This window comes from Ranitomeya variabilis, chromosome 1 (genome assembly GCF_051348905.1).
Source record: "Ranitomeya variabilis isolate aRanVar5 chromosome 1, aRanVar5.hap1, whole genome shotgun sequence".
NCBI lineage: Eukaryota > Metazoa > Chordata > Amphibia > Anura > Dendrobatidae > Ranitomeya > Ranitomeya variabilis.
In genome coordinates, this window is record NC_135232.1 from 704701644 (window position 1) to 704723949 (window position 22306).

The following is a 22306-nucleotide window of genomic DNA, read 5'->3' on the forward strand; positions in this document are numbered from 1 at the left end:
GTTCTGCTCCCATATCTCTGTAGTAAGCTTGGTTCTGCTCCCATATCTTTGCAGTAAGCTCGGTTCTGCTCCCATATCTCTGTAGTAAGCTCGGTTCTGTTCCCATATCTCTGTAGTAAGCTCGCTTCTGCTCCCATATCTCTGTAGTAAGCTCGGTTCTGTTCCCCTATCTCTGTAGTAAGCTTGGTTCTGCTCCCTTATCTCTGTAGTAAGCTAGTTTCTGCTGCCATATCTCTGTAGTAAGCCCCGTTCTGCTCCCATATCTCTGCAGTAAGCTCGGTTCTGCTCCCATATCCTTGCAGTAAGCTCGATTCTGCTCCCATATCTATGCAGCAAGCTCCGTTCAGTTCCCATATCTGTGTACCAGCCTGTTTTTAAATCCTGTTATCTCTGCTACTTTAATGCAGTGGCCAGAAATAAGCAGGGAAAAGGAGGGCCACCACAACTCGAGGGCCACTGCCTTGTGTTTGCCCCCCAGGCTGAAAATTGCCAGCCAGCCCCTGTCAGGGGCTCTGCAAATGCAACGTGACGCCTGCAGACCAATCCATTTAAGTCTGCATTCCAAATGGCGCTCCTTCCCTTCCGAGCTCTGTCATGCGCCCAAACAGTGGTCCCCCCCCACATATGGGGTATCAGCGTACTCAGGACAAATTGGACAACAACTTTTGGGGTCCAATTTATCCTGATACCCTTGTGAAAATACAAAACTGGGGGCTAAAAAATCATTTTTGTGAAAAAAAAAAGAATTTTTATTTTCACGGCTCTGCGTTATAAACTGTAGTGAAACACTTGGGGGTTCAAAGCTCTCAAAACACATCTAGATAAGTTCCTTAAGGGGTCTACTTTCCAAAATGGTGTAACTTGTGGGGGGTTTCAATGTTTAGGCACATCAGGGGCTCTCCAAATGCAACATGGCGTCCCATCTCAATTCCAGTCAATTTTGCATTGAAAAGTCAAATGGCGCTCCTTCCCTTCCGAGCTCTGCCCTGCGCCCAAACAATGGTTTACACCCACATATGGGGTATCAGCGTACTCAAGACAAATTGTACAACAAATTTTGGGGTCTATTTTCTCCTGTTACCCTTGGTAAAATAAAACAAATTGGAGCTGAAATAAATTTTGTGTGAAAAAAAGTTAAATGTTCATTTTTATTTAAACATTCCAAAAATTCCTGTGAAACACCTGAAGGGTTAATAAACTTCTTGAAAGTGGTTTTGAGTACCTTGAGGGGTGCAGTTTTTAGAATGGTGTCACACTTGGGTATTTTCTATCATATAGACCCCTCAAAATGACTTCAAATGAGATCTGGTCCCTAAAAAAAAATGGTGTTGTAAAAATGAGAAATTGCTGGTCAACTTTTAACCCTTATAACTCCGTCACAAAAAAAAAATTTTGGTTCCAAAATTGTGCTGATGTAAAGTAGACATGTGGGAAATGTTACTTATTAAGTATTTTGCGTGACATATGTCTGTGATTTAAGGGCATAAAAATTCAAAGTTGGAAAATTGCGAAATTTTCAAAATTTTCGCCAAATATTCGTTTTTTTCACAAATAAACGCAAGTTATATCGAAGAAATTTTACCACTATCATGAAGTACAATATGTCTCGAGAAAACAATGTCAGAATCGCCAAGATCCGTTGAAGCGTTCCAGAGTTATAACCTCATAAAGAGACAGTAGTCAGAATTACAAAAATTGGCCCGGTCATTAACATGCAAACCACCCTTGGGGGTGAAGGGGTTAAGCTTCTAGATCCCACCCAGATATTAATTCTGGCTGCCATCGACTTCCCTGCAACGCGAACGCAGGGAGACGATTTGTTGCTATGAAAGCTGGGGGCAAGCTGAATGTCACCTGTCTGATCTCCTCTGTGATGTCCAACCTCTGGTTGGGCAGCATAGAAGACTGTGATTTTTACTATATAATTGCTGTATGTACTAGAAGCAATCAGGCGATTTCAGGTTCAACTCCCCTGAGGAAACTAACAAAGTAAAGAAAATGTTTTTTTTTTAAAGATAGAAAATTCAAATTGGCCTAATTTTCCCCAATTAACAATTAAGAAATATAAAAAAATACTCTTATTTGGTAGCAACGTCTTCAGGAAAGTCCAATCTACCTAAATATAAAACTAATTATCCCGATCTATAAAGAGAAGAAAAAAAGCCAGAATTGTGGGTTATTGGTTGCAGTAAGAAGCGATCAAAGCATTGTATCTATAAAAACATCAGGTCATCATGCAAAAAAACAAGCCCTCACACAGCCCTGATATGCCCGCCTGCTCCTCTGTCTGTGATTGACAGGGTAGAGCAAATTGTGCTGACCGTGTTGGAGACAGAGGAGACATCATTCAAGTCATATATATTAGGAAAACCTATTGACTGGTTTCCTTTTTTTTTTTTTTTTTTAAAGTTAAATTGATAGCTCATAGTCTGCAGATTGTAGAACACCACATTTGGAGGCGGCTTAGAAGTCCACCACATGCAGGTGATAAAAACTGCAGCAATTTTTTTTTGTTATTGAGGCAGATAAGCTACCACCAGATGAGTCTCCCTGAAAAACAAAATGTGCAAGTAATTTGCAGTATCCCACACGTATTTTCGGTATGAGCAGGGAATTAAGAAGGACCACAGCAAGCGCTGTAAGGGTATGTGTCCACGGTCAGTTAACGCTGCGTGTTTGACGCTGCGTGGGGCCGCAGCGTCAAACACGCAGCGTCCAGATGTTCCAGCATAGTGGAGGGGATTTTTTGAAATCCCGTGTCCACTATGCGTGGAAACACGCACGCGGCGGCCCTGCGACTCCGGACATGCTGCGCGTCTTTTCAGATCGCAGCATGTCCGTGTTCCGCCGCAGCGTCGCCGCAAGGAATATCACAGGGCCCTATGCGAGGAGTGCGATGATCCCGGATGTGTACAGTTAACACATCCGGCATCATCGCGTCCCAGAAGGGGGCGGGGCTTAGCGCCGAGCGGCTTTGCCGCTCCGACGATACCGCCGGCCATCCTGACCGTGGACACATACCCTAAGAGTCGTCTCCATTTGTGCATCCAGTTATTAATCGTTTTTCCAGTTTAATAGGAATCTGTATCTCCACAACAGGCATGAGATGCGCAGCTCTGGTTACCAATTCCCTATGAATTGCTCGTCATAGGAAGCAGCTTACATCTCTTTGGTAAATCAAGACAGTTAATTCATAGACGTCTATTCCTCAAGAGTCTTTCCCAATCCGATAATAATAAGTTATTTCACTGTTCAATTGTGCAAATGAACTTGCTGGAATCCACTGTAGCGACTGTATTTTCCATTTTACATTTTACAAGCAGAGATGCATGCATGTAGCGTTAAAGATAGAGGCAGTAATGTATCTAGTAGATAATGTAGAAAACAAAGTGTGGTAGGATTGATGTATTAATAAGCCCTCACTGGTCTTTACTCCAGTACAAGTAAAACGAGTTCCCAAAAATAATTGTCTGTTAAAGTAGCCACATGATCCAGGTGTGTTCTTCTTGCTATTTCAAGAGTAAGTAAACTTTTGTTTAAGTTTTTTTTATTGTTTCGGCAATTTAATTCTGATCTGATGGATTCTGAATTTTTTGGGATATGTGGACTTTTGCATGCACTAGGTGTCTTTGTTTCCTATGCCTTTTGTTTTTTTTTTAATAATCTTAGGCTACTTTCACACTGGCGTTAACTGCATTACGTCGCAATGCGTCGTTTTGCAGAAAAAACGCATCCTGCAAAAGTGCTTGCAGGATGCGTTTTTTCTGCATTGACTAACATTAGCGACGCATTTGCGACGCAATGACACACGTCGCAACCGTCGTGCGACGGTTGCGCCGTGCTGTGGCGGACCGTCGGGAGCAAAAAACGTTACATGTAACGTTTTTTGCTCCCGACGGTCCGCTTTTTCCGACCGCACATGCGCGGCCGGAACTCCGCCCCCACCTCCCCGCACTTCCCCGCACCTCACAATGGGGCAGCGGATGCGCTGGAAAAATGCATCCGCTGCCCCCGTTGTGCGGCGGAGACAACGCTAGCGTCGGGAACCTCGGCCCGACGCACCGTGACGGGCCTAGCCCGACGTTTGTGTGAAAGTAGCTTTACTGCTACGACTTCAAACACCACAGGAAAAAAACATACACAATGTAACAAAATGTAACAAAAAAATGATCACAAGGGAGATACTTTATCATCAGCCTGTTGTCCGGGGAACTTTGAGCAATCCAAACTTGTTACAAAGCAATGACTGTTTTGGTAATAAAAAAAGATGGCAACAAGATGATATAAAGATGAGCCCGTCACGGCAGGACGTCACATCCGAAGGAATTTATAGACATCGGTAGTGCTCGTAACATTTTCACGGGATTTCTTTTGTCATTTCTGGCCAGAAAGTGTCGTCTTGTTGCCGGTGGCTTGTTATCAGCCATACAAGTGGAGACCTGCTTGAGGAGTGTTTTTCCGGCTCTTAGTCAATAGTAACAACCTCTGTTTATTGATGGCTGGAATGCCAGGCACTATCTGGCAACGTGTTTATGTAGTTAAGCTGCCCTGATCCTCCCTATACAGCGCAGCCAAAAAGCAAATATTTAGTGAACGCTGAATTGTAACCAACAATACCCGGCGCTGCGATAGATGGACAGCAATCCTATTTGTGTGTGTCCTGTGAGCCGCGTTTTCTATGGCCGTGTTTGTGTTTTGATCTTCGTGGTATTAACCAGTGCTTTGATATTGCCTCCAGGACATGGGCGAGCCTATTATCCTGTCCTTTTATGACGTTTAATGTAGGATGTTTTTAATAGAAAAGCAAACTGGGAGATGACAAGATTTTGGCGTGCAGAGCATTTCTTGCTCATCCATGGTATCTGTCAAGAGAAATATGTCGGTAAGCTGCCTACAAAGGGCTTTAAGGAAACCCATCATCAGGCGCCATTTCTTTATTATCCTCTAAACCACTGTGTAGCGCCACTGCTACTCTGCTTTCAATATTAAAAAAACAAATAAGAACAAAAATAAACAGCTAAAAATTGTCTCTCATGGTATAATAATGAGCGCCGAGTCATCCAATAGGCATGTCCAGACCATGCTCGGCTCCTCCTCTGTGCCTGCTAATATGGCTCCCGCACCTCTGATGTCTGCTATATTATTCACAGCGTGTTTGTTGAGCTGGCACAATGATCAGAAAATCGGCTCACTCGGGATTCACTTTGCCCTATTCAGGACATTGGAAAGTCATTCTTTAGGGTACCGTTACACAAAACGATTTACCAACGATCACGACCAGCGATACGACCTGGCCGTGATCGTTGGTAAGTCGTTGTGTGGTCGCTGGAGAGCTGTCACACAGACAGCTCTCCAGCGACCAACGATGCCGAGGTCCCCGGGTAACCAGGGTAAACATCGGGTTACTAAGCGCAGGGCCGCGCTTAGTAACCCGATGTTTACCCTGGTTACCATCGTAAATGTAAAAAAAAAAAAACAGTACATACTCACATTCCGGTGTCCGTCAGGTCCCCTGCCGTCTGCTTCCCGCACTGACTGTGAGCGCCGGCCGGCCGTAAAGTAAAAGCAGAGCACAGCGGTGACGTCACCGCTGTGCCCTGCTTTCCGGCTGGCGCTCACAGTCAGTGCGGGAAGCAGACGGCAGGGGACCTGACGGACACCGGAATGTGAGTATGTACTGTTTTCTTTTTTTTACATTTACGATGGTAACCAGGGTAAACATCGGGTTACTAAGCGCGGCCCTGCGCTTAGTAACCCGATGTTTACCCTGGTTACAAGCGAACGCATCGCTGGATCGGTGTCACACACACCGATCCAGCGATGACAGCGGGAGATCCAGCGACGAAAGAAAGTTCCAAACGATTTGCTACCACGTACGATTCTCAGCGGGGTCCCTCATCGCTGCTGCGTGTCAGACACAGCGATATCGTATGGATATCGCTGGAACGTCACGGATCGTACCATCGTAGTGATCAAAGTGCCACTGTGAGACGGTACCCTTACTTATGTACCAGTCTCCTGTCCAATCGCTATGTGGTTCATGTAGGCGTCAATAAGGGAGTAAGTGCTGAGCATGAGACAATTTCACCCCTTTAGGGCAGCAGGAGTGATGTATGAGGATTGTAACGAGGTAAAATCATGGTGACGCTAGTTTACATATGGAAAACCATATGACTGATTCCCTTTTAAATTGCTGGCCATCTTGTTGCTTTTGGTTAGTTGGCAATAATCAGTGTCAGACTGGGGTGCCAAGGGCCCTCCAGTAACCATCTCCAAGGCCCCCCTTTTCAGCTATATGCAAATGTGACATTATCCTCAATCACAAATGAATATAACAATGAACTGGGTAGATTGATAAATGAATAAGATGCTGCCTTTGTTGTACATAGTAATTCAAGTATATAGTGCCAAGTACTGCTCGTATAAGAGGTTGGTGGCCCACTCTTGCACAGGGGCCCACCGGAGGATTTTCCTGTTCTCCTGTGGGCCAGTCCAAACCTAGTTGTCATTGTGAAGGGTTTCCTATGTTCGGTAGACCAATGTTATTAGTGTGATAGGCCCAGGATGGTCCGTTGCTTTTCAGTTCTGGTGGAATCACTTTAAGAAAAAAAATGTGCTAAATATTAACCGGAAAAAGTTATCATCTAACTGATGAGAATATGCTTGTTCTGTATCTTTTAAGTCCCAAATGTAATGGTAACGATTAGTCTTTGAGTCCAGGATCCCAGCGGAAGCTCCACGGCTTTTTCTCTGATTCGCTACTTTTTCACATTTGTTGCAAATGCAATAAATTATATATACATATGCTATATATATATATAGAGATTTTTTTTTGTTCCTTTTGCAGCAATTAAAGCACCCCAACCTGGTGAACCTCCTGGAGGTTTTTAGACGGAAGAGGAAGTTACATTTAGTCTTTGAATACTGTGACCACACAGTCCTCCACGAACTGGACCGACATCCACGAGGGTAAGTGCTAAATGAGTGCAGACGGGACTATGCAAACATTAAAATCCTATCTGGGCTTATAGACAGGTAGAAATTGCCTGAAAAAAACTTTGGGTTCACGTGTGAGGGTGTAGGGGTTTTTTTTCCGTAAGTTTTTGGAGAGTTTATGATCCATAAACTCCAGGAAAAAAACTGTGGACACACCCTGCGGGACTGGTATACCCAAGCTTTCTGTTCATTTCAGGTGAGCATATTTCATGCTCTGAATATGGACCGTAATGCTGCATGATCCATGTGTACTAGACACATCCAAGGGACTTATTTTTTGTTTTTCTAAAACAGCACTTGTCCTTTTTTCCTAATTTTGTATATTTATTACATTAATTATCAAACTTATTATATCACCAAAATGAACATGACATGAACACAAATTTCTTAAACCACTAAAATAAAGGGGGTGAAGTGCTCAGCTCGGCTGAACCCCTGAAGATGGGCCATAGACTTCTAGGAGTCACGGAGAGAGACCATAGAAATGTGATCGGATTGCAGGGTTGCTATTCATAAATATGCATTACCCGTGACTCATTGATCAAATGCAGTCTTTCCTTGGTCATTTCCTATTGTATTATGTGGTGGTAACTTTTTTCACACTTGGTCTGCACGCAATGATGTCTGAAATGAGTACATTTATAAATGTGACCTTCCTTTGTCAGCAGTTCTTTTTCTGTATAATCTGAGAACAGGGTATTTTGCTGTGGATCCGCAGCGGTTTTGACGTTGCAGATTCGCAGCTGTTTTCCATAAGTTTACAGTAACATGTAAAGCTATGGAAAACAAAATCCGTAGTGCACATGCAGCAGAAAAAAACATGGTTAAACGTTGCGTTGTTTATTCCGCAGCATGTTCATTCTTTGTGCGGATTCCGCAGCGGTTTACACCTGCTCCATTATAGGAATCCGCAGGTGTAAAACCGCAGGTGGAATCCGCGGTAAATCCGCAGGTAAAACGCAGTGCTTTTTACCTGCGGATTTCTCAAAACAGGTGCGGAAAAATCCGCAGCGGTTCCATCTACGTGTGCACATAGCCTGAAATATAGAAACCTGTGTGCGATACAGCTGCAGGCATGAAGTTTATCTCCCGTCCTTTTCAGAAATGGACGGAGTGAATAGTTAATAGAGGACAATAAGTCATGGGAAATTCTGTGAATATGGAAATAAGCTTTGACTCTCCGGAGTAATATTCCTGTGTTACAGTCACTGGATTCCTGGCCCTGACACCACGCGACACTCCCCTGGTTACGTATGGAGGTATTAGTCGTCCCGGCTGTCGCTGTTTGCTTTAGCATTGTGCAAACGATACTTCATTCTCATATATTGGCCAGAGTTCGGCGCGGTGACTTGGTGCTATGGTAATATCTGATAAATCTCCGGAGCAGGTCGTGAATTGGGTGAAGGGTTTGCATTTTCCTGATTAATTGAGGTCTCCTGTACACAGAAGCTCCTCCATAGTGTTGACTTACAGTAGGAGGGTAATTGATGGGGATGATAAGAAGTTGCTGAATGACATTTAATCTGCATTGTCCACCGGCTGCTTATATAGGGATTAAACCAGAAACTTAAAATTTTGTTTGGCTTCCTTTTGACATGCCATTCCTAGGATTTGTGCCTAATTACATACCTTTCCTCTAGTCACATACAAATCTGAAATTCTATATTCTGTTGGAGAAATGTTGCTATGCTGAAAAATCACACAAATGGTCCAATATTGTTCCTGAAAAGTGGGACAAGTGTCGTGCGAGTACAATGCAATTTTTTTTTTTATCACCTGTCATCCGATTGACATGCGAATGCGATTTTTAAGGGAACTAGTGATGAGCAAACATGTACGGTTAACGTCTTTTCAGAGCACGATCGGGTGTTATCCAAGCATCTGGGTGTGCTCATGTATTATGTGTGAGTCCCTGCTGTTGTATGATTTGCTGCTGTTAGACAGCCTCAATACAAGCAATCCCTGCATGTGTTGTGCGTAAAAATCGTTACACTCACATGGTCCAAGTGCCGTGCAATTTTTTTTATCGCACCCATTGACTTGCATTGGCCAGTCTCGTTCGATATACAAGGACGATTGCAGCATGCTGATTTATTGATTTATATATATTTATATATCTAATATATATACTTGAGTGTATGTGTGTGTGTGTGGTGTATCGGGCCACGCCCCCTCCATATAGCCCCACCCACTCCGCATAGCAGGCACAGGCCACATGTAGCTCCGTATGTCTAGAATGGAGTTGCTTCTGTGAGGCATGATGTCAAAGGAAAGGGAGGAGCCTCATGGGTAGAGATGTCAGGGGGAAAATGAGAAAAGTGAGGTGCTGCTGCAGTATGAGGCGCTGCAGGTGGAGGCTGTGTATAAGGCCACATTTCACACGTTCAGTATTTGGTCAGTATTTTACCTCAGTATTTATAAGCGAAAACCACGACTGGGAGAAAAATACAGAAGTGGTGACGTGTTTCTAATATACTTTTCCTCTGATTGTTTTACGCCAAGTTTTAGCTTACAAATCCTTAGGTAAAAATACTGACCAAATAACGTGTGAACGAAGTCTTATACAGGGGCGATGACATACAGGTATATACTATATACAGGAGGAGATGACATAGAGGTATAAACTATATACAGGAGCAGATGACACACAGTCTATCTGTCTATATAATCGTATAAGCGGTACTTCCGGCTGTTTGTCACGGAAATCCCGCGTCGCTGATTGGTCGCGGCCGGCTGGCCGCGACCAATCAGCGACGGGGAACGCTCCGGACCCCTCCCTACTCTCCTCCAGTCAGTGCTCCCTCCCTACTCCCCTCCAGTCAGCGCCAGTGTGTCGCCCCATCCCAGACCAACTTTTTACTTTTTACTATTGATGCTGCCTATGCAGCATCAATAGTAAAAAGATATAATGTTAGAAATAATAAAAAATTGTGCTATTCTCACCTTCCGATGTCCACCGATGCGCGCGATGCTGCCGCCAGCTTCCATTCCCAGTGTTGCATTGCGAAATTACCCAGATGACTTAGCGGTCATATACTGTGTTATATACTGTGTGGGCTGTGCTATATATTACGTGGGCTGTGCTAAATATTACGTGGGCTGTGCTATATATTACGTGGGCTGTGCTATATACTACGTGGCTGGGCTATATACTACGTGGGCTGTGTTATATACTACGTGGCCTGTGATATATACTGCGTGGTGGGCAGTGTTATATACTACGTGGCTGCTATATACTACGTGGCTGCTATATACTACGTGGCTGTGCTATATACTACTTGGCTGTCTGTGTTACATGGGCTGTGCTATACACTACGTGGGCTGTGTTATATACTATGTGGCCTGTCTTATATACTGCCTGGGCTGTGTTATATACTACGTGGGCTGTGTTATACTATGTGGACTGTGCTATATATTGCGTGGGCCGTGCTATATATTACGTGGGCTGTGTTATATTCTACGTGGCTGCTATATACTACGTGGCTGTGCTATATACTACGTGGCTGTCTGTGTTACATGGGATGTGCTATATACTATGTGGCTGCTATATACTATGTGGCTGCTATATACTATGTGGCTGCTATATACTATGTGGCTGCTATATACTATGTGGCTGCTATATACTATGTGGCTGCTATATACTATGTGGCTGTGTTATATACTACGTGGCTGTGCTATATACTACGTGGCTGTGTTATATACTACGTGGCTGTGGTAAGCGCGACGTACATACATACATATTCCTGAATACCCGATGCGTTAGAATCGGGCCATCATCTAGTACTATATACAGGAGGAGATGACATACATGTATATACTATATACAGGGGAGATGACACACAGGTACATACTATATACAGGAGCAGATGACACACAGGTATACACTATATACAGGAGGAGATGACATACATGTATATACTATATACAGGGGAGATGACACACAGGTACATACTATATACAGGAGGAGATGACATACAGGTATATGCTATATACAGGGGAGATGACATACAGGTATATACTATATACAGGGGAGATGACATACAGGTATACACTATATGCAGGAGCAGATGACACAGGTATATACTATATACAGCGGAGATGACAGGTGTGATGTCAAAATGACAGATGTGAGGGGGAAAATGAGAGATGTGAGGGTGAAAATGAGAGGCGTGATGGGAAAATGAGAGAAGTGAGTTGCTATAACTAACCACAGTTAGTTCCTGTGCCCGGGCAATGCCGGGCTCTTCAACTAGTATATAAATATATTCGCAAATGAGCAGGAACTCGTAGATTAACATTGGTCAGAGTGCAATTCTATTTTATTATTATTTTTTTTTAAATCTGATTGCACTTATCCGTATTTCTTGCAGAGTGTGGATGAGACTCTACACCACTAGCGATGTGAGGTAGTCAGACAGTCGCCCCATCTATACTGAGGTTATGGAGGGCAGAGATTTGCTTTGAATGTGTCAGGATGTTTGTAGCCACAAGTACAATGTCTTAATCATCACATCAGTGGTTTTGTGAGGCCAATTAGTAGCTCATGTCCATAAATATCCTGCAGGCGCTGACTCCCATCATGTTAATTACATGTTTTCCCACCAGGTATATTGTAGGTACTACAACACGCTTATAAAAAGGCGAAAGTAGACGGCGTACACCTAAGTGCAGGTTAAGTGCTTGTACTTTGCTAAACAAGTCACACTAATCTCATAGATAAAGAAACAGTCGCCAAAACAAACAAAAGCTTATATAATGCGGGGAGCTCGCTGCACGTTGTTCTAATTTGGTCATATTAAACAATTGCATCACTCGTCCCCTCCCTTGTGTATATTAATTAGGCATGTCTGCCAATGTCACCCACATTATTGAGCTTTCCAAATAGCAGGTCTGCGTATGGGTTTGATGGGGTGTGATGCATGTTTATAGGCTCAGCAGTGCTATCAATCTTATATATGGTGAATTGCTTGTATGACAATTCCTGAATAAATTTGTATAAGGGTCATTTATGGAAAATTATCTGCTAGAGGTCTCATTGGAGAACCACAATGACCCTGGAAATGGGACCACAATGACCCTGGAAATGGGGAACCGATACTGTACCCGAGCATTTTAATAGACAATTGTATATTGACCAAGTTTTGTATCATGTGATTTATTAATACCCTTATCATGATGTCAGGGCGAGATAAGAATAACTTGAATGCCTGATCCTTTGGTTTTCAGTGTGACATAACCCGATGTAAGAGGCATTTGGCAGCGGCTTCACATCTGCCCATTGAAAACACATGGCCAAGTAGGCATGGATATGGGGGAGTCAGGAGAGAGGATTGTGATGAGTGACTCCTGCTGCTGGGAATCAGCACTGATCACCGGAACAGGGTCCGCTGTGGTCGCCAGAACGGGGTCCGCTGTGGTCGCCAGAACGGGGTCCGCTGTGGTCGCCAGAACGGTGTCCGCTGTGGTCCCCAGAACGGGGTCCGCTGTGGTCGCCAGAACGGGGTCCGCTGTGGTCGCCAGAACGGGGTCCGCTGTGGTCGCCAGAATGGGGGTCCATTGTATGCTATTCATTCCCATGAGGAAACGAGCAGCATCAGGGTGAACACGTAACATTTACACCATACGCCGCCACGCCATTCAATCCATTATCTAATGCAGATAGTTGCATGCAGTGACGTACAATTGAGCAGAGTGTTTGCACTTACGCCATAATAACTCCAATTTTATCTTCTTGGCTGTGAGCTCCGATCGCTGCTTTTTTTGACTATGGAAATGCCACTGTCATATTCTGACAGTAGCTTTTAAATAGCCCAATTCTGGCAACCATCCTTCTGTTCTGCAATGAGATCATTGCAAACCGATGGGTTGAAATGGCAGCACATTTTTCTTATACAAAGTTCCAATAAAGCACTCCCTCTCACAGTCTCTCGCTCTTTGTCTCTCTCACTCACAATCTCTCTTTATCTGTTGCGCTCTCTCTCTCTTGCTAAAAAACACTTATTGAGTGGGCACCATCTGCATATATAGTGTATTTGAGGGGATCACCACCTGCATACTATATATAAGTCGAACCAAAGAGAGCAAAGTGTATGCATACAAATTGGGATCACCACAACAATTTAGAAACTATACAAAAAACATCTTTATTAAGGGAACACCACACAAAAAACATAAAAACATTTAAAAACCCCACAATAAGACCTGGGGTAACGGGTCCATACCAATCACAGGTAAATACCATAACACAGCATACAACATTGTACAGCCAATATGCATAAATACACAAGTCACAAAAACCAGTGTCCTTCACATGTGGACATAATATAATGCAATGTGATCCACAAGCATCAACCCAGATTGTATACCCTTAAATTAAGCCAGGCACACAATACTGCGCCCTATGGAGAAGGATCCAAAAGAAAAAATGTGATGAATGGTGTGCTTAAGAGGTGCTAAGCACCATCCGGATCCCTAGACCCTAATATTCAGGTCCTGAGTTCTTACCCTACCTAACGGATAGGCAGTAATAGGGCTCCTGGCAGGGTGGGTTTAGCGGGGTTCTGGCAGGCTGTGCAGTTGTTGAGACCCACGCGTATCGACGCCTGTAGCGTCTTCCTCAAGGTCTCTTGCTCTCTCTCGCTCGTTCTCTCTGTGGCTGTCTCTGTCGCTGTCCCTTGCTTTCTCACTGTCTTTCATTCGTTCTCTCTCTGTAACTCTCTTGCTCTCTCTTGCTGTGGCTCTCGCTTGCGGTCTCACTCGCTCTCTGTGGCTGTCTCTCGATCTCTCTGTAGCTCTTTTCGCTCTCTTTTTGTGACTCTGTAGCTCTCTTCGCTCTCTTTTTGTGACTCTCTTGCTCGCTGTCTCTCTTTGGCTTTCTGTCGCTAAAGCTCTCTTTTTATGGCTCTTGGAAGAAATGGAGGAAAAATCAAAAGTGCAAAAATAGAAAATCGCTAGTTATGAAAGGTTTGAAGACGATAATAATATTATGGAATATTTTGGTGTTATATAAATGGCCTTTTCCCAACACCCTTTTGATAAGAAAAACAAATTCAGACGGTCTTGTGAGCAGTCAATGTGTGCACTTCACTAGTATTTCCGGATATCATAAGGGCATATTAGCCAATATCTTGGGGCCAAGGGGACATACTGGTCCCTTGTAGAGAGATCTCCTGCATACACCAATGAAGACGATGATTACTTGGTGTTAGGGAATTTTTGTTGTTTAATTGAATTTAGGAAGTTTTCATAAGCAAATACAACTTTACATTTTTTAGCTAAATGTCAGTCTTCCTCTGCAGCCAGGATGTGGGGTTAAATTCAAGAGTGGGAATGTGGGCCCTGGTAGTAGTGAATAGAGCCCAGTGTGGGAGCCTTTATGGGGCAGGCTAGCATTGACCCTGCTTTACAACTTGTCCTGTGTGTAGACTCAGGTTTTATGATGGAAGAATTCTTGTGAGCGCATTCTTTTGTCAGTTTCTGTGGCAGCGCAATTTATCAAGTGTTTTAAGGTCAAGAATGGGTGACACAGTGTTTAGCCAATGGCTATTGTATCATCTCTGTCGGGGTCTAATTTACCATCAGCTAGCCATTTACATGCTGAAATCTTAAAAGAAAAATTTATGTCTACAAAATTATTTGTGTATATGTCTATTTTGGGAATCCTCTGTGAGATTGATCAAAAACCAACTGTCTCCCTCATAAACTTCAATAGTTCTGGTAGTATCCTGCATTGTACCCCTTTAACTGCTTCTAATAATTATTTGTCATAAATTCTCAATCACAGGCTTGCTCAGGACAATTAGATTTCTATCGATATCTATCTTTGTCCTTCTACCACAAGATTGCCAGACTGCATGTGATAAGATCACGACCAGCACTCACCTAATCGATGCTGGCAGTACATGTTTGAAGGGTCAGGAGACTTGTGTCCTGGACATCATCGATTTTTGCGCCAGTGGAGACCATCGGAGCAGCTTTGCTGGAGCAGATTTTGGGGTCACGATAGCTTCTTGTCTTCTTTTATCAGCTTGGTTCCCACTGTAATTTTTTAAAAAGGTCAGAAAACCCCCCGTTAATTCATTATTTGTGTCATCCCTGTCCCCATTGTGCTCGCAATGTACATTCTCTATGGGTATGTCTTGGAGTCCATTCCTGTAACACATCAATCGAACTGAGCGTAGCGCACTGCCTTAGTTGGCTGTCCACTCCTGCCGAAATCAGCAAGGTTGGTCCATGTTAACATAATCTATAAGGGGCTTTTATCTCTCATCATACAGTGCAAGCATTGTGGTTGGTAGAACCATTCTGGAGATTGCTCCTTTTTTTGGCCTTGGAGTTCATATTTTAATTTCTTGGTCATACACCTGTACTGCATAGTTTTTTTTATTTGCAGAGTTCCTGAACATCTTGTCAAAAGTATCACATGGCAAACACTACATGCTGTAAATTTCTGCCACAAGCACAATGTGAGTATTATGACTGGATGTGCAATGTCTGTTGTATAGATTATGCAACATTATGCCATTTACTTACCGTATTTTACACACTATAAGACGCACCAGACTATAAGACAAACCAAGGTTTAAGAGGAGGAAAGTAGAAAAAACATTGAAGCAAAAAATGTGGTCATGATATACTGTTATGGGGGTGTATCTGCTGCTGACACTGTTATAGGGGTAGTGTCCAAAAATTCTGTACCAATATACCCCATCCTGGTATATATAGACCACTTCCTCATCCTGGTATACATGGCCCCCTCACCCCATCCTGGTATACATAGCCCCCTCATCCCCATCCTGGTATTCTTGGCCCCCTCATCCTCATCCTGGTATGCATGGTCCCCTCATCCCCATTCTAGTGTACATGGCCCCCATCACGCTATACACATAAAAAATAAACTATTCTACTTAACTTCCCTCCACTCCCTCGCAGCGCGGCATCCTGTGTTGATACCAGCAGCTGATTTTAGCTTGTAAGCAGTGCATGATGTCACTGCCATGCATCCCCACACGCCAAGGTCAGGTGTCTGAATGCTCACTGCTCCCTAAGCCTGGGACTATGGGAGTGGAGAGCAGTGAATATTCATCTTCTTTGATAGCAGGCACACTGTTAGCAGCAGCCGCCACTAGCCGCAGTGCTAGTGGTCACACATGGTCAGTCCATCTTCACAGCCAGATCTATACATAGTGATCCTCTGATCACTGCAGAATAACCAATAGAAATGGCTTCCTTCCTGCTTATATCAGAGAAGAACACTCCTCCTGTAAGGGAAGTAATACATTGGCTGCTGCTAGAGGGGGAAGGGGGCTGATTTTGTTAACACCATGGGGGATAATTGAAAAAAAAAAATGAAATTAATTCATGGGACAGAGAGATTCAGGTTTAACTGGCTTAACGATGGGAGTTAGCCTGCTGGGACCCCCAGTGATCCCAAAATTGCAGCTGTGAGGATGTGGTTTTACTGTACTTTACAGCCCCATTGACAATGAAAATAGTAGAGACCAACCATGATCACACCCACTGCATTCTAGTGCTTTGATCTCCTGATTGTTGGGGGTCCCAGTGGTCCCGTCCCTCAGCATGTTATCTCTCATTCTTGTTTTTTTGGGGGAATAACCCTTTGATCATTTGTATTGTAGCCCTATATTACATCACCGTGCTCTTTGTACATTGACGCCTTCACGTCTTTAGTAATTAACCTGTATTATCATCTTTCCAAATCCTGTTCTGCAGCCAGGCTTTCACAGTAATGTCATGGTTGTCCTGCACTTTACACCCCCACAGGCCTCATTGCCTGTGCCACCCTGTGATCTTCTCGCCATCTCCCTTCCCGAAGACTATACAGGGCCAAATATAGAAACAATTAGCATTTCTAGCTAGATTACACCAGCACTTTTGTGTCTCGTCTTGCACTAATCTCTCCTGTGACACCAGCTCTCCTTCTTTGATCATTTAAGTCGCCAGCGTCATGTTTTAGCTAATTGTTCTTGTATATATATTTTTTTTCATTACGTAATTAACCCTTCAGTTGCCAGGGATGCAAAATATAATGTAAACTGTGGCTCTTATTAATTATGTACAGTTAAATACAGGATGTAAAAGCAAAAAAAAACTGTCCAACTGTTATGAAACGCTGTTGCAAAAAAATGCTTTTGGACATGTATTTCAATAAAAAAAAAAAATTATAAAAAAAAATAATTTTTTTTTATTTGGAATTGATTAATTTTGTATTTCAATAGTGTATTCACCGAGATGTCAAACCAGAGAATATTCTTCTTACCAAGCACTCTGTCATCAAGCTGTGTGACTTTGGATTTGCAAGGATATTAAGTGAGTACACTTACTTAATTTCCATTTTCAATCACCCACTACCTGCCGGGCCAATTTTTGTTCTTGCACTTCTTCCAAGAGCCATAATTGTTTATGTTTTACTCGACATTGCCGTATGAGAGGCTGTTTGTTGTTTTTTTTAAGATGTAGTTTTGCATGACACGATTCACTTTACCGTATATAAAGAAAAAAAAATCCAACTGATGAAATTGCAAAGAAAATTAAATTCCGCCATGGTTTTTTGAGTTTCGTTTTAAGTGTTCACCATGTTAAAAAAAAAAAATAACCCAGCAACATGATTTTCCAGGTCAGCACAATAATGGCGATACCAAAGATGCACGTTTATCATGGATTATCGTGGATCATTAATTTGTAGAAGAATAACATTTGTGTCACCATTTTCCGAGACTTTTTTTTTTTTTTTATTTAATAATCATTATTCCATTCATGGAGCTGTGTGAAGGCTTGTCTTTTTGTGTGGCGAGGTGGAATTTTTATTGATTTAATTTTTGGATACATAAAATGCTTTGATCGCTTTAAATTGCATTTTTTAGGGGAGGTTTGACAGCAGAAAAATGTCAATTCTGGTGTTTTAGTTTCCTTATTTACTGTATGGGTTAATTAATTTCTAACTTTAATATATGGGACTTAAATGGAACGTGTCACCCCCAAAATCGAAGGTGAGCTAAGCCCACCGACATCAGGGGCTTATCTACAGCATTCTGGAATGCTGTAGATAAGCCCCCGATGTATCCTGAAAGATGAGAAAAAGAGGTTAGATTATACTCACCCAGGGGCGGTCCGGTGCGGTCTGGTCTGATAGGTGTCGCGTCCGGTCCGGGGGCTCCCATCTTCTTACGATGATGTCCTCATCTTGTCTTCACACTGCGGCTCAGGTGTACTTTGTCTGACCTGTTGAGGGCAGAGCAAAGTACTGCAGTGCGCAGGCGCCGGGCCTCTCTGACCTTTCCCGGCGCCTACAGACCGCGGCACCCATCGGATCGGACCGCCCCTGGGTGAGTATAATCTAATCTCTTTTTCTCATCTTTCAGGTTACATCGGGGGGTTATCTACAGCATTCCAAAATGCTGTAGATAAGCCCCTGATGCCGGTGGGCTTAGCTCACCTTCGATTTTGGGGGTGACAGGTTCCCTTTAAATGTACTTGGCAATATTGAATGTTTATTTTTCATGTCTTTTTTAATGTTGGAAAATGGGAGTGATTCAAACTTTCAGGGTTTATTGTATTATTATTTTAGCGGACTTAAACTATCACAACTGTATGTATTTCAGTAGAGCGCTAAATTACTTTTATTTTTATTACTGTCTCTCATTACAGTCCTATAATGATTATCATGGCCTAGCAACATGGCAATTAGGCAATTGCCATGTTATCCATAGAGTCCTATGCACCCAAAGTCATGTCTGGGTTCAAACCCTTGAGCCTGTACTTTTTGGTCGGCTTCTGTGTCTGCCGAGCCACAGCAGATACACCTTTTCTCCAGGTGTTTAGTTTCTGTTATCCTTGCTTCAGTCTTTTTAGGGTTACAGGTGTTTTCAGTAACTTATTTGTCCTATCACCTTTCCAGTGTATCATTTATACTTTTCATTTATACTTTTCTGCTGGCGATAGTCTCATTTGGATGTCCAGCCATGCTGTTGTAGTTTAAGCAAGTCAATGAAAGACCAGCTAGGGTTTATCTCTCTGGCGTTTGTTCTTTTCCTGCACCTATCTTCTGTTTTTTTTTAAGAACAAACATTTCCTTCTGTAGGTAATTTTACTCTTTGCTCTGCCATCCTGATTATTTAGGAGGAACATGAAGTGTTTGACGGCCTTTCAGGTAGTATAGGTACGAGTTGCCATAGTCTAGTCTGTGGTTAGGGGCTATCTGCTCACACAAGAAGCACTAGGGATTGCAGGTTCAAGACCTTTAGTCTGTACAGAAACCAACAGGGTCAGTTGCAGTTTTTAGTGGGTTACCTATTTTCCCTAGTGAGTTGCTATAGTATCATAACACCAACGCTTAAATTGCCGGTGTCAAAGATTGCTGATGGCATTAGCTCTCAGATGGGGGTAACAAAAACCTGGTGACAGATTCTCTTTAAAATGTTCTGCAAGCTTCAGAATGTGAATATATGACTCTCTCTTTACACGAATAGCTGGTCCCTGTGACTACTACACAGATTACGTGGCGACAAGATGGTACCGTGCCCCTGAACTTTTGGTAGGAGACACACAGTATGGACCCCCAGTGGATGTATGGGCCATTGGCTGTGTTTTTGCTGAGCTTCTTTCTGGAGTTCCACTTTGGCCGGGCAAATCTGATGTGGATCAGCTTTATCAGATCAGGAAAAGTTTAGGTAAGTGGCGTCCATCACCAAATAGACCTCACGTTAAATTTTATACTTAACAGTGGAACGAAAGGGGCGATAGAGACCTGCTGGACGCCTTTCTGGGAGGACACCCTATCAAAGCTAGAAGGAAGTGGTAAACAGACTTGGGAGAAATAAAGGACGATAGGTGAAAGTCTATTCAAGAATATGTGCCCAAGATATCCATGAGCGAGCCTGGGAGAATGTCACAGCTGTATGTGATCCACAGGGTGTATAGAACCCTTGATATGTTATTTAAAGTAGGGTTGAAGTCTAACTCCGACTGCCCAAGGTGCTCGCAATCTCAGGCAGACATACTGCATATGCTTTGGCATCGTCCCAGATTGTCCTCCTTTTGGATCGTAGTGTTAAACCATATTGGAATGGTGTATAGGTGCATTGTTCCTAGGGACTCACTGACATGCATATTAGGGCACGTTGAGGAAATAAAAACAGACAACATGATCAAAATAACAATTGCGAGATTATTGTTTATTGCCAGAAAATTGATTGCAAAATTTTGGATTAGAGAGGAGCCCCCGTCCAGACGTGAATTTATTGCCCAAACGAACTATATAATTCAACTTGAAAGAAGTATTTACACCAAGAGGAATAAACAGGAATAATTCCATAAATGATGGCAGCCATGGTTGGATAGGATTAATTAGAGTAACACCTGTATATACTATTGTAGAGTAAAAATCACGGTAAACTGTAATATTGTGGATATTGTTAATAATGGACGAAGTGTTTATTGCACTGGGAAAGGTCTCCATGGGGGGGTAAGGGAAGGGGGGATTTACAATAATATTGTAAAACAAGTATTGTCATGTAATATCTGTCTTAATTTCTGTTATGTTTTATAAAAATGTATCTGATCAAAAAAAGTGGCGTCCATCATGTCTGAGCAGCTATAGTTATATGCACTTGTCCTATGTACTTGTACACATATATCACTGACTTTCCCATTCATGTAGGTGACCTGATCCCTCGACATCAACAAGTTTTTAGCACAAACCAGTTCTTCAGTGGGGTCAGCATACCGGATCCTGAAAATATGGTAAGTAAATCAGATACATTGGAAATAATTACTGATTGAATGTGGCCATACACACTAGGAAAAAAGGCATGGTGTTTGGATAGGGTCCTGCCCTGTATATTTTAATATGGTAATTTATAAAATGGTCAGAAATGACAGATTGGCTGGTAAATCATTTTGCAGTCTATGTACTGTGGTTCATACATGCTGTAGAAGACAAATGGTCCAACATTTTTAATGGAACTATATAAAAAAAAATGCATTGTAGCCATAAAAAATTGCACTTAAAGGGAATATGTCACCCTCCCCCAAGCATTTTTTACTAAAAGAGCCACCTTGTGCAGCACTAATGCTGCATCGTGTCCAGGTGGCTCTTTTATTTGGGGTCCCTTCCAACGCTGAAATATTCGTTTTTATAATTTGCCCCTCATACCTGTAGTCTGTCCGGGGGGGCATGTCTTTTTCCCACGGACACAAACGCCTCCCAGCCATCCCATGGCTGGCTGTAAGCTTCTCATCTATCTTTTTAATATTTTAATCTTATGTTGGGCCTATAAAACTAAACTTCCAGCAGTCAATATTAGGCTGTACTAACACTGTACAATGTATTTTCTCATTCTAAATAGAGATGCTTCTGATTTACGAGTCCTTCATTTTTATTTGCAGGAGCCCCTGGAACAGAGATTTCCAAGTATCTCATCTCACGCCTTACGACTATTGAAGGTAAAAACGACAGATCTCTGACAGAGTGAATTATTGGGTTTATCCGTGCAATGAACCAATGGTTCTAGACATAGGTACGGGCACAAACGTGTGAAAATCAATCATCTGGATGAATCTGCCCACTATTCAAAGTAAATGAGGATTATCCTCCTGGTTCTATGTACAGTTAGGTCCATATATATTTGGACAGAGACAACATTATTCTAATTATGGTTCTAGACATTACCACAATAAATTTTAAACAAAACAATTCAGATGCAGTTGAAGTTCAGACTTTCAGCTTTCATTTGAGGGTATCCACATTAAAATTGGATGAAGGGTTTAGGAGTTTCAGCTCCTTAATATGTGCCACCCTGTTTTTAAAGGGACCAAAAGTAATTGGACAGATTAAATAATTGTAAATAAAATGTTCATTTCTAGTACTTGGTTGAAAATCCTTTGTTGGCAATGACTGCCTGAAGTCTTGAACTCATGGACATCACCAGACGCTGTGTTTCCCCCTTTTTGATGCTCTGCCAGGCCTTCACTGCGGTGGTTTTCAGTTGCTGTTTGTTTATGGGCCTTTCTGTCTGAAGTTTAGTCTATAACAAGTGAAATGCATGCTCAATTGGGTTGAGATCAGGTGACCGACTTGGCCATTCAAGAATATTCTACTTCTTTGCTTTAATAAACTCCTGAGTTGCTTTGGCTTTATGTTTTGGGTCATTGTCCATCTGTAGTATGAAACGACGACCAATCAGTTTGGCTGCATTTGGCTGGATCTGAGCACACAGTATGGCTCTGAATACCTCAGAATTCATTCGGCTGCTTCTGTCCGATGTCACATCATCAATAAACACTAGTGACC

At 42.6% G+C, this 22306-nt stretch overlaps 1 protein-coding gene across 1 annotated transcript in view; it reads left to right on the plus strand.

The window, feature by feature from the left end:
- CDKL1 (cyclin dependent kinase like 1) overlaps window positions 1–22306 on the plus strand; it is a 92613-nt gene that overhangs the window by 61701 nt on the left and 8606 nt on the right. The window contains exons 3-8 of the mRNA XM_077267335.1: window positions 6848–6969; window positions 15389–15461; window positions 17235–17325; window positions 19485–19685; window positions 20675–20757; window positions 21403–21459. Of these exons, the coding sequence (XP_077123450.1) occupies window positions 6848–6969; window positions 15389–15461; window positions 17235–17325; window positions 19485–19685; window positions 20675–20757; window positions 21403–21459 (627 nt within the window). The remainder of the gene's footprint in view (window positions 1–6847; window positions 6970–15388; window positions 15462–17234; window positions 17326–19484; window positions 19686–20674; window positions 20758–21402; window positions 21460–22306) is intronic.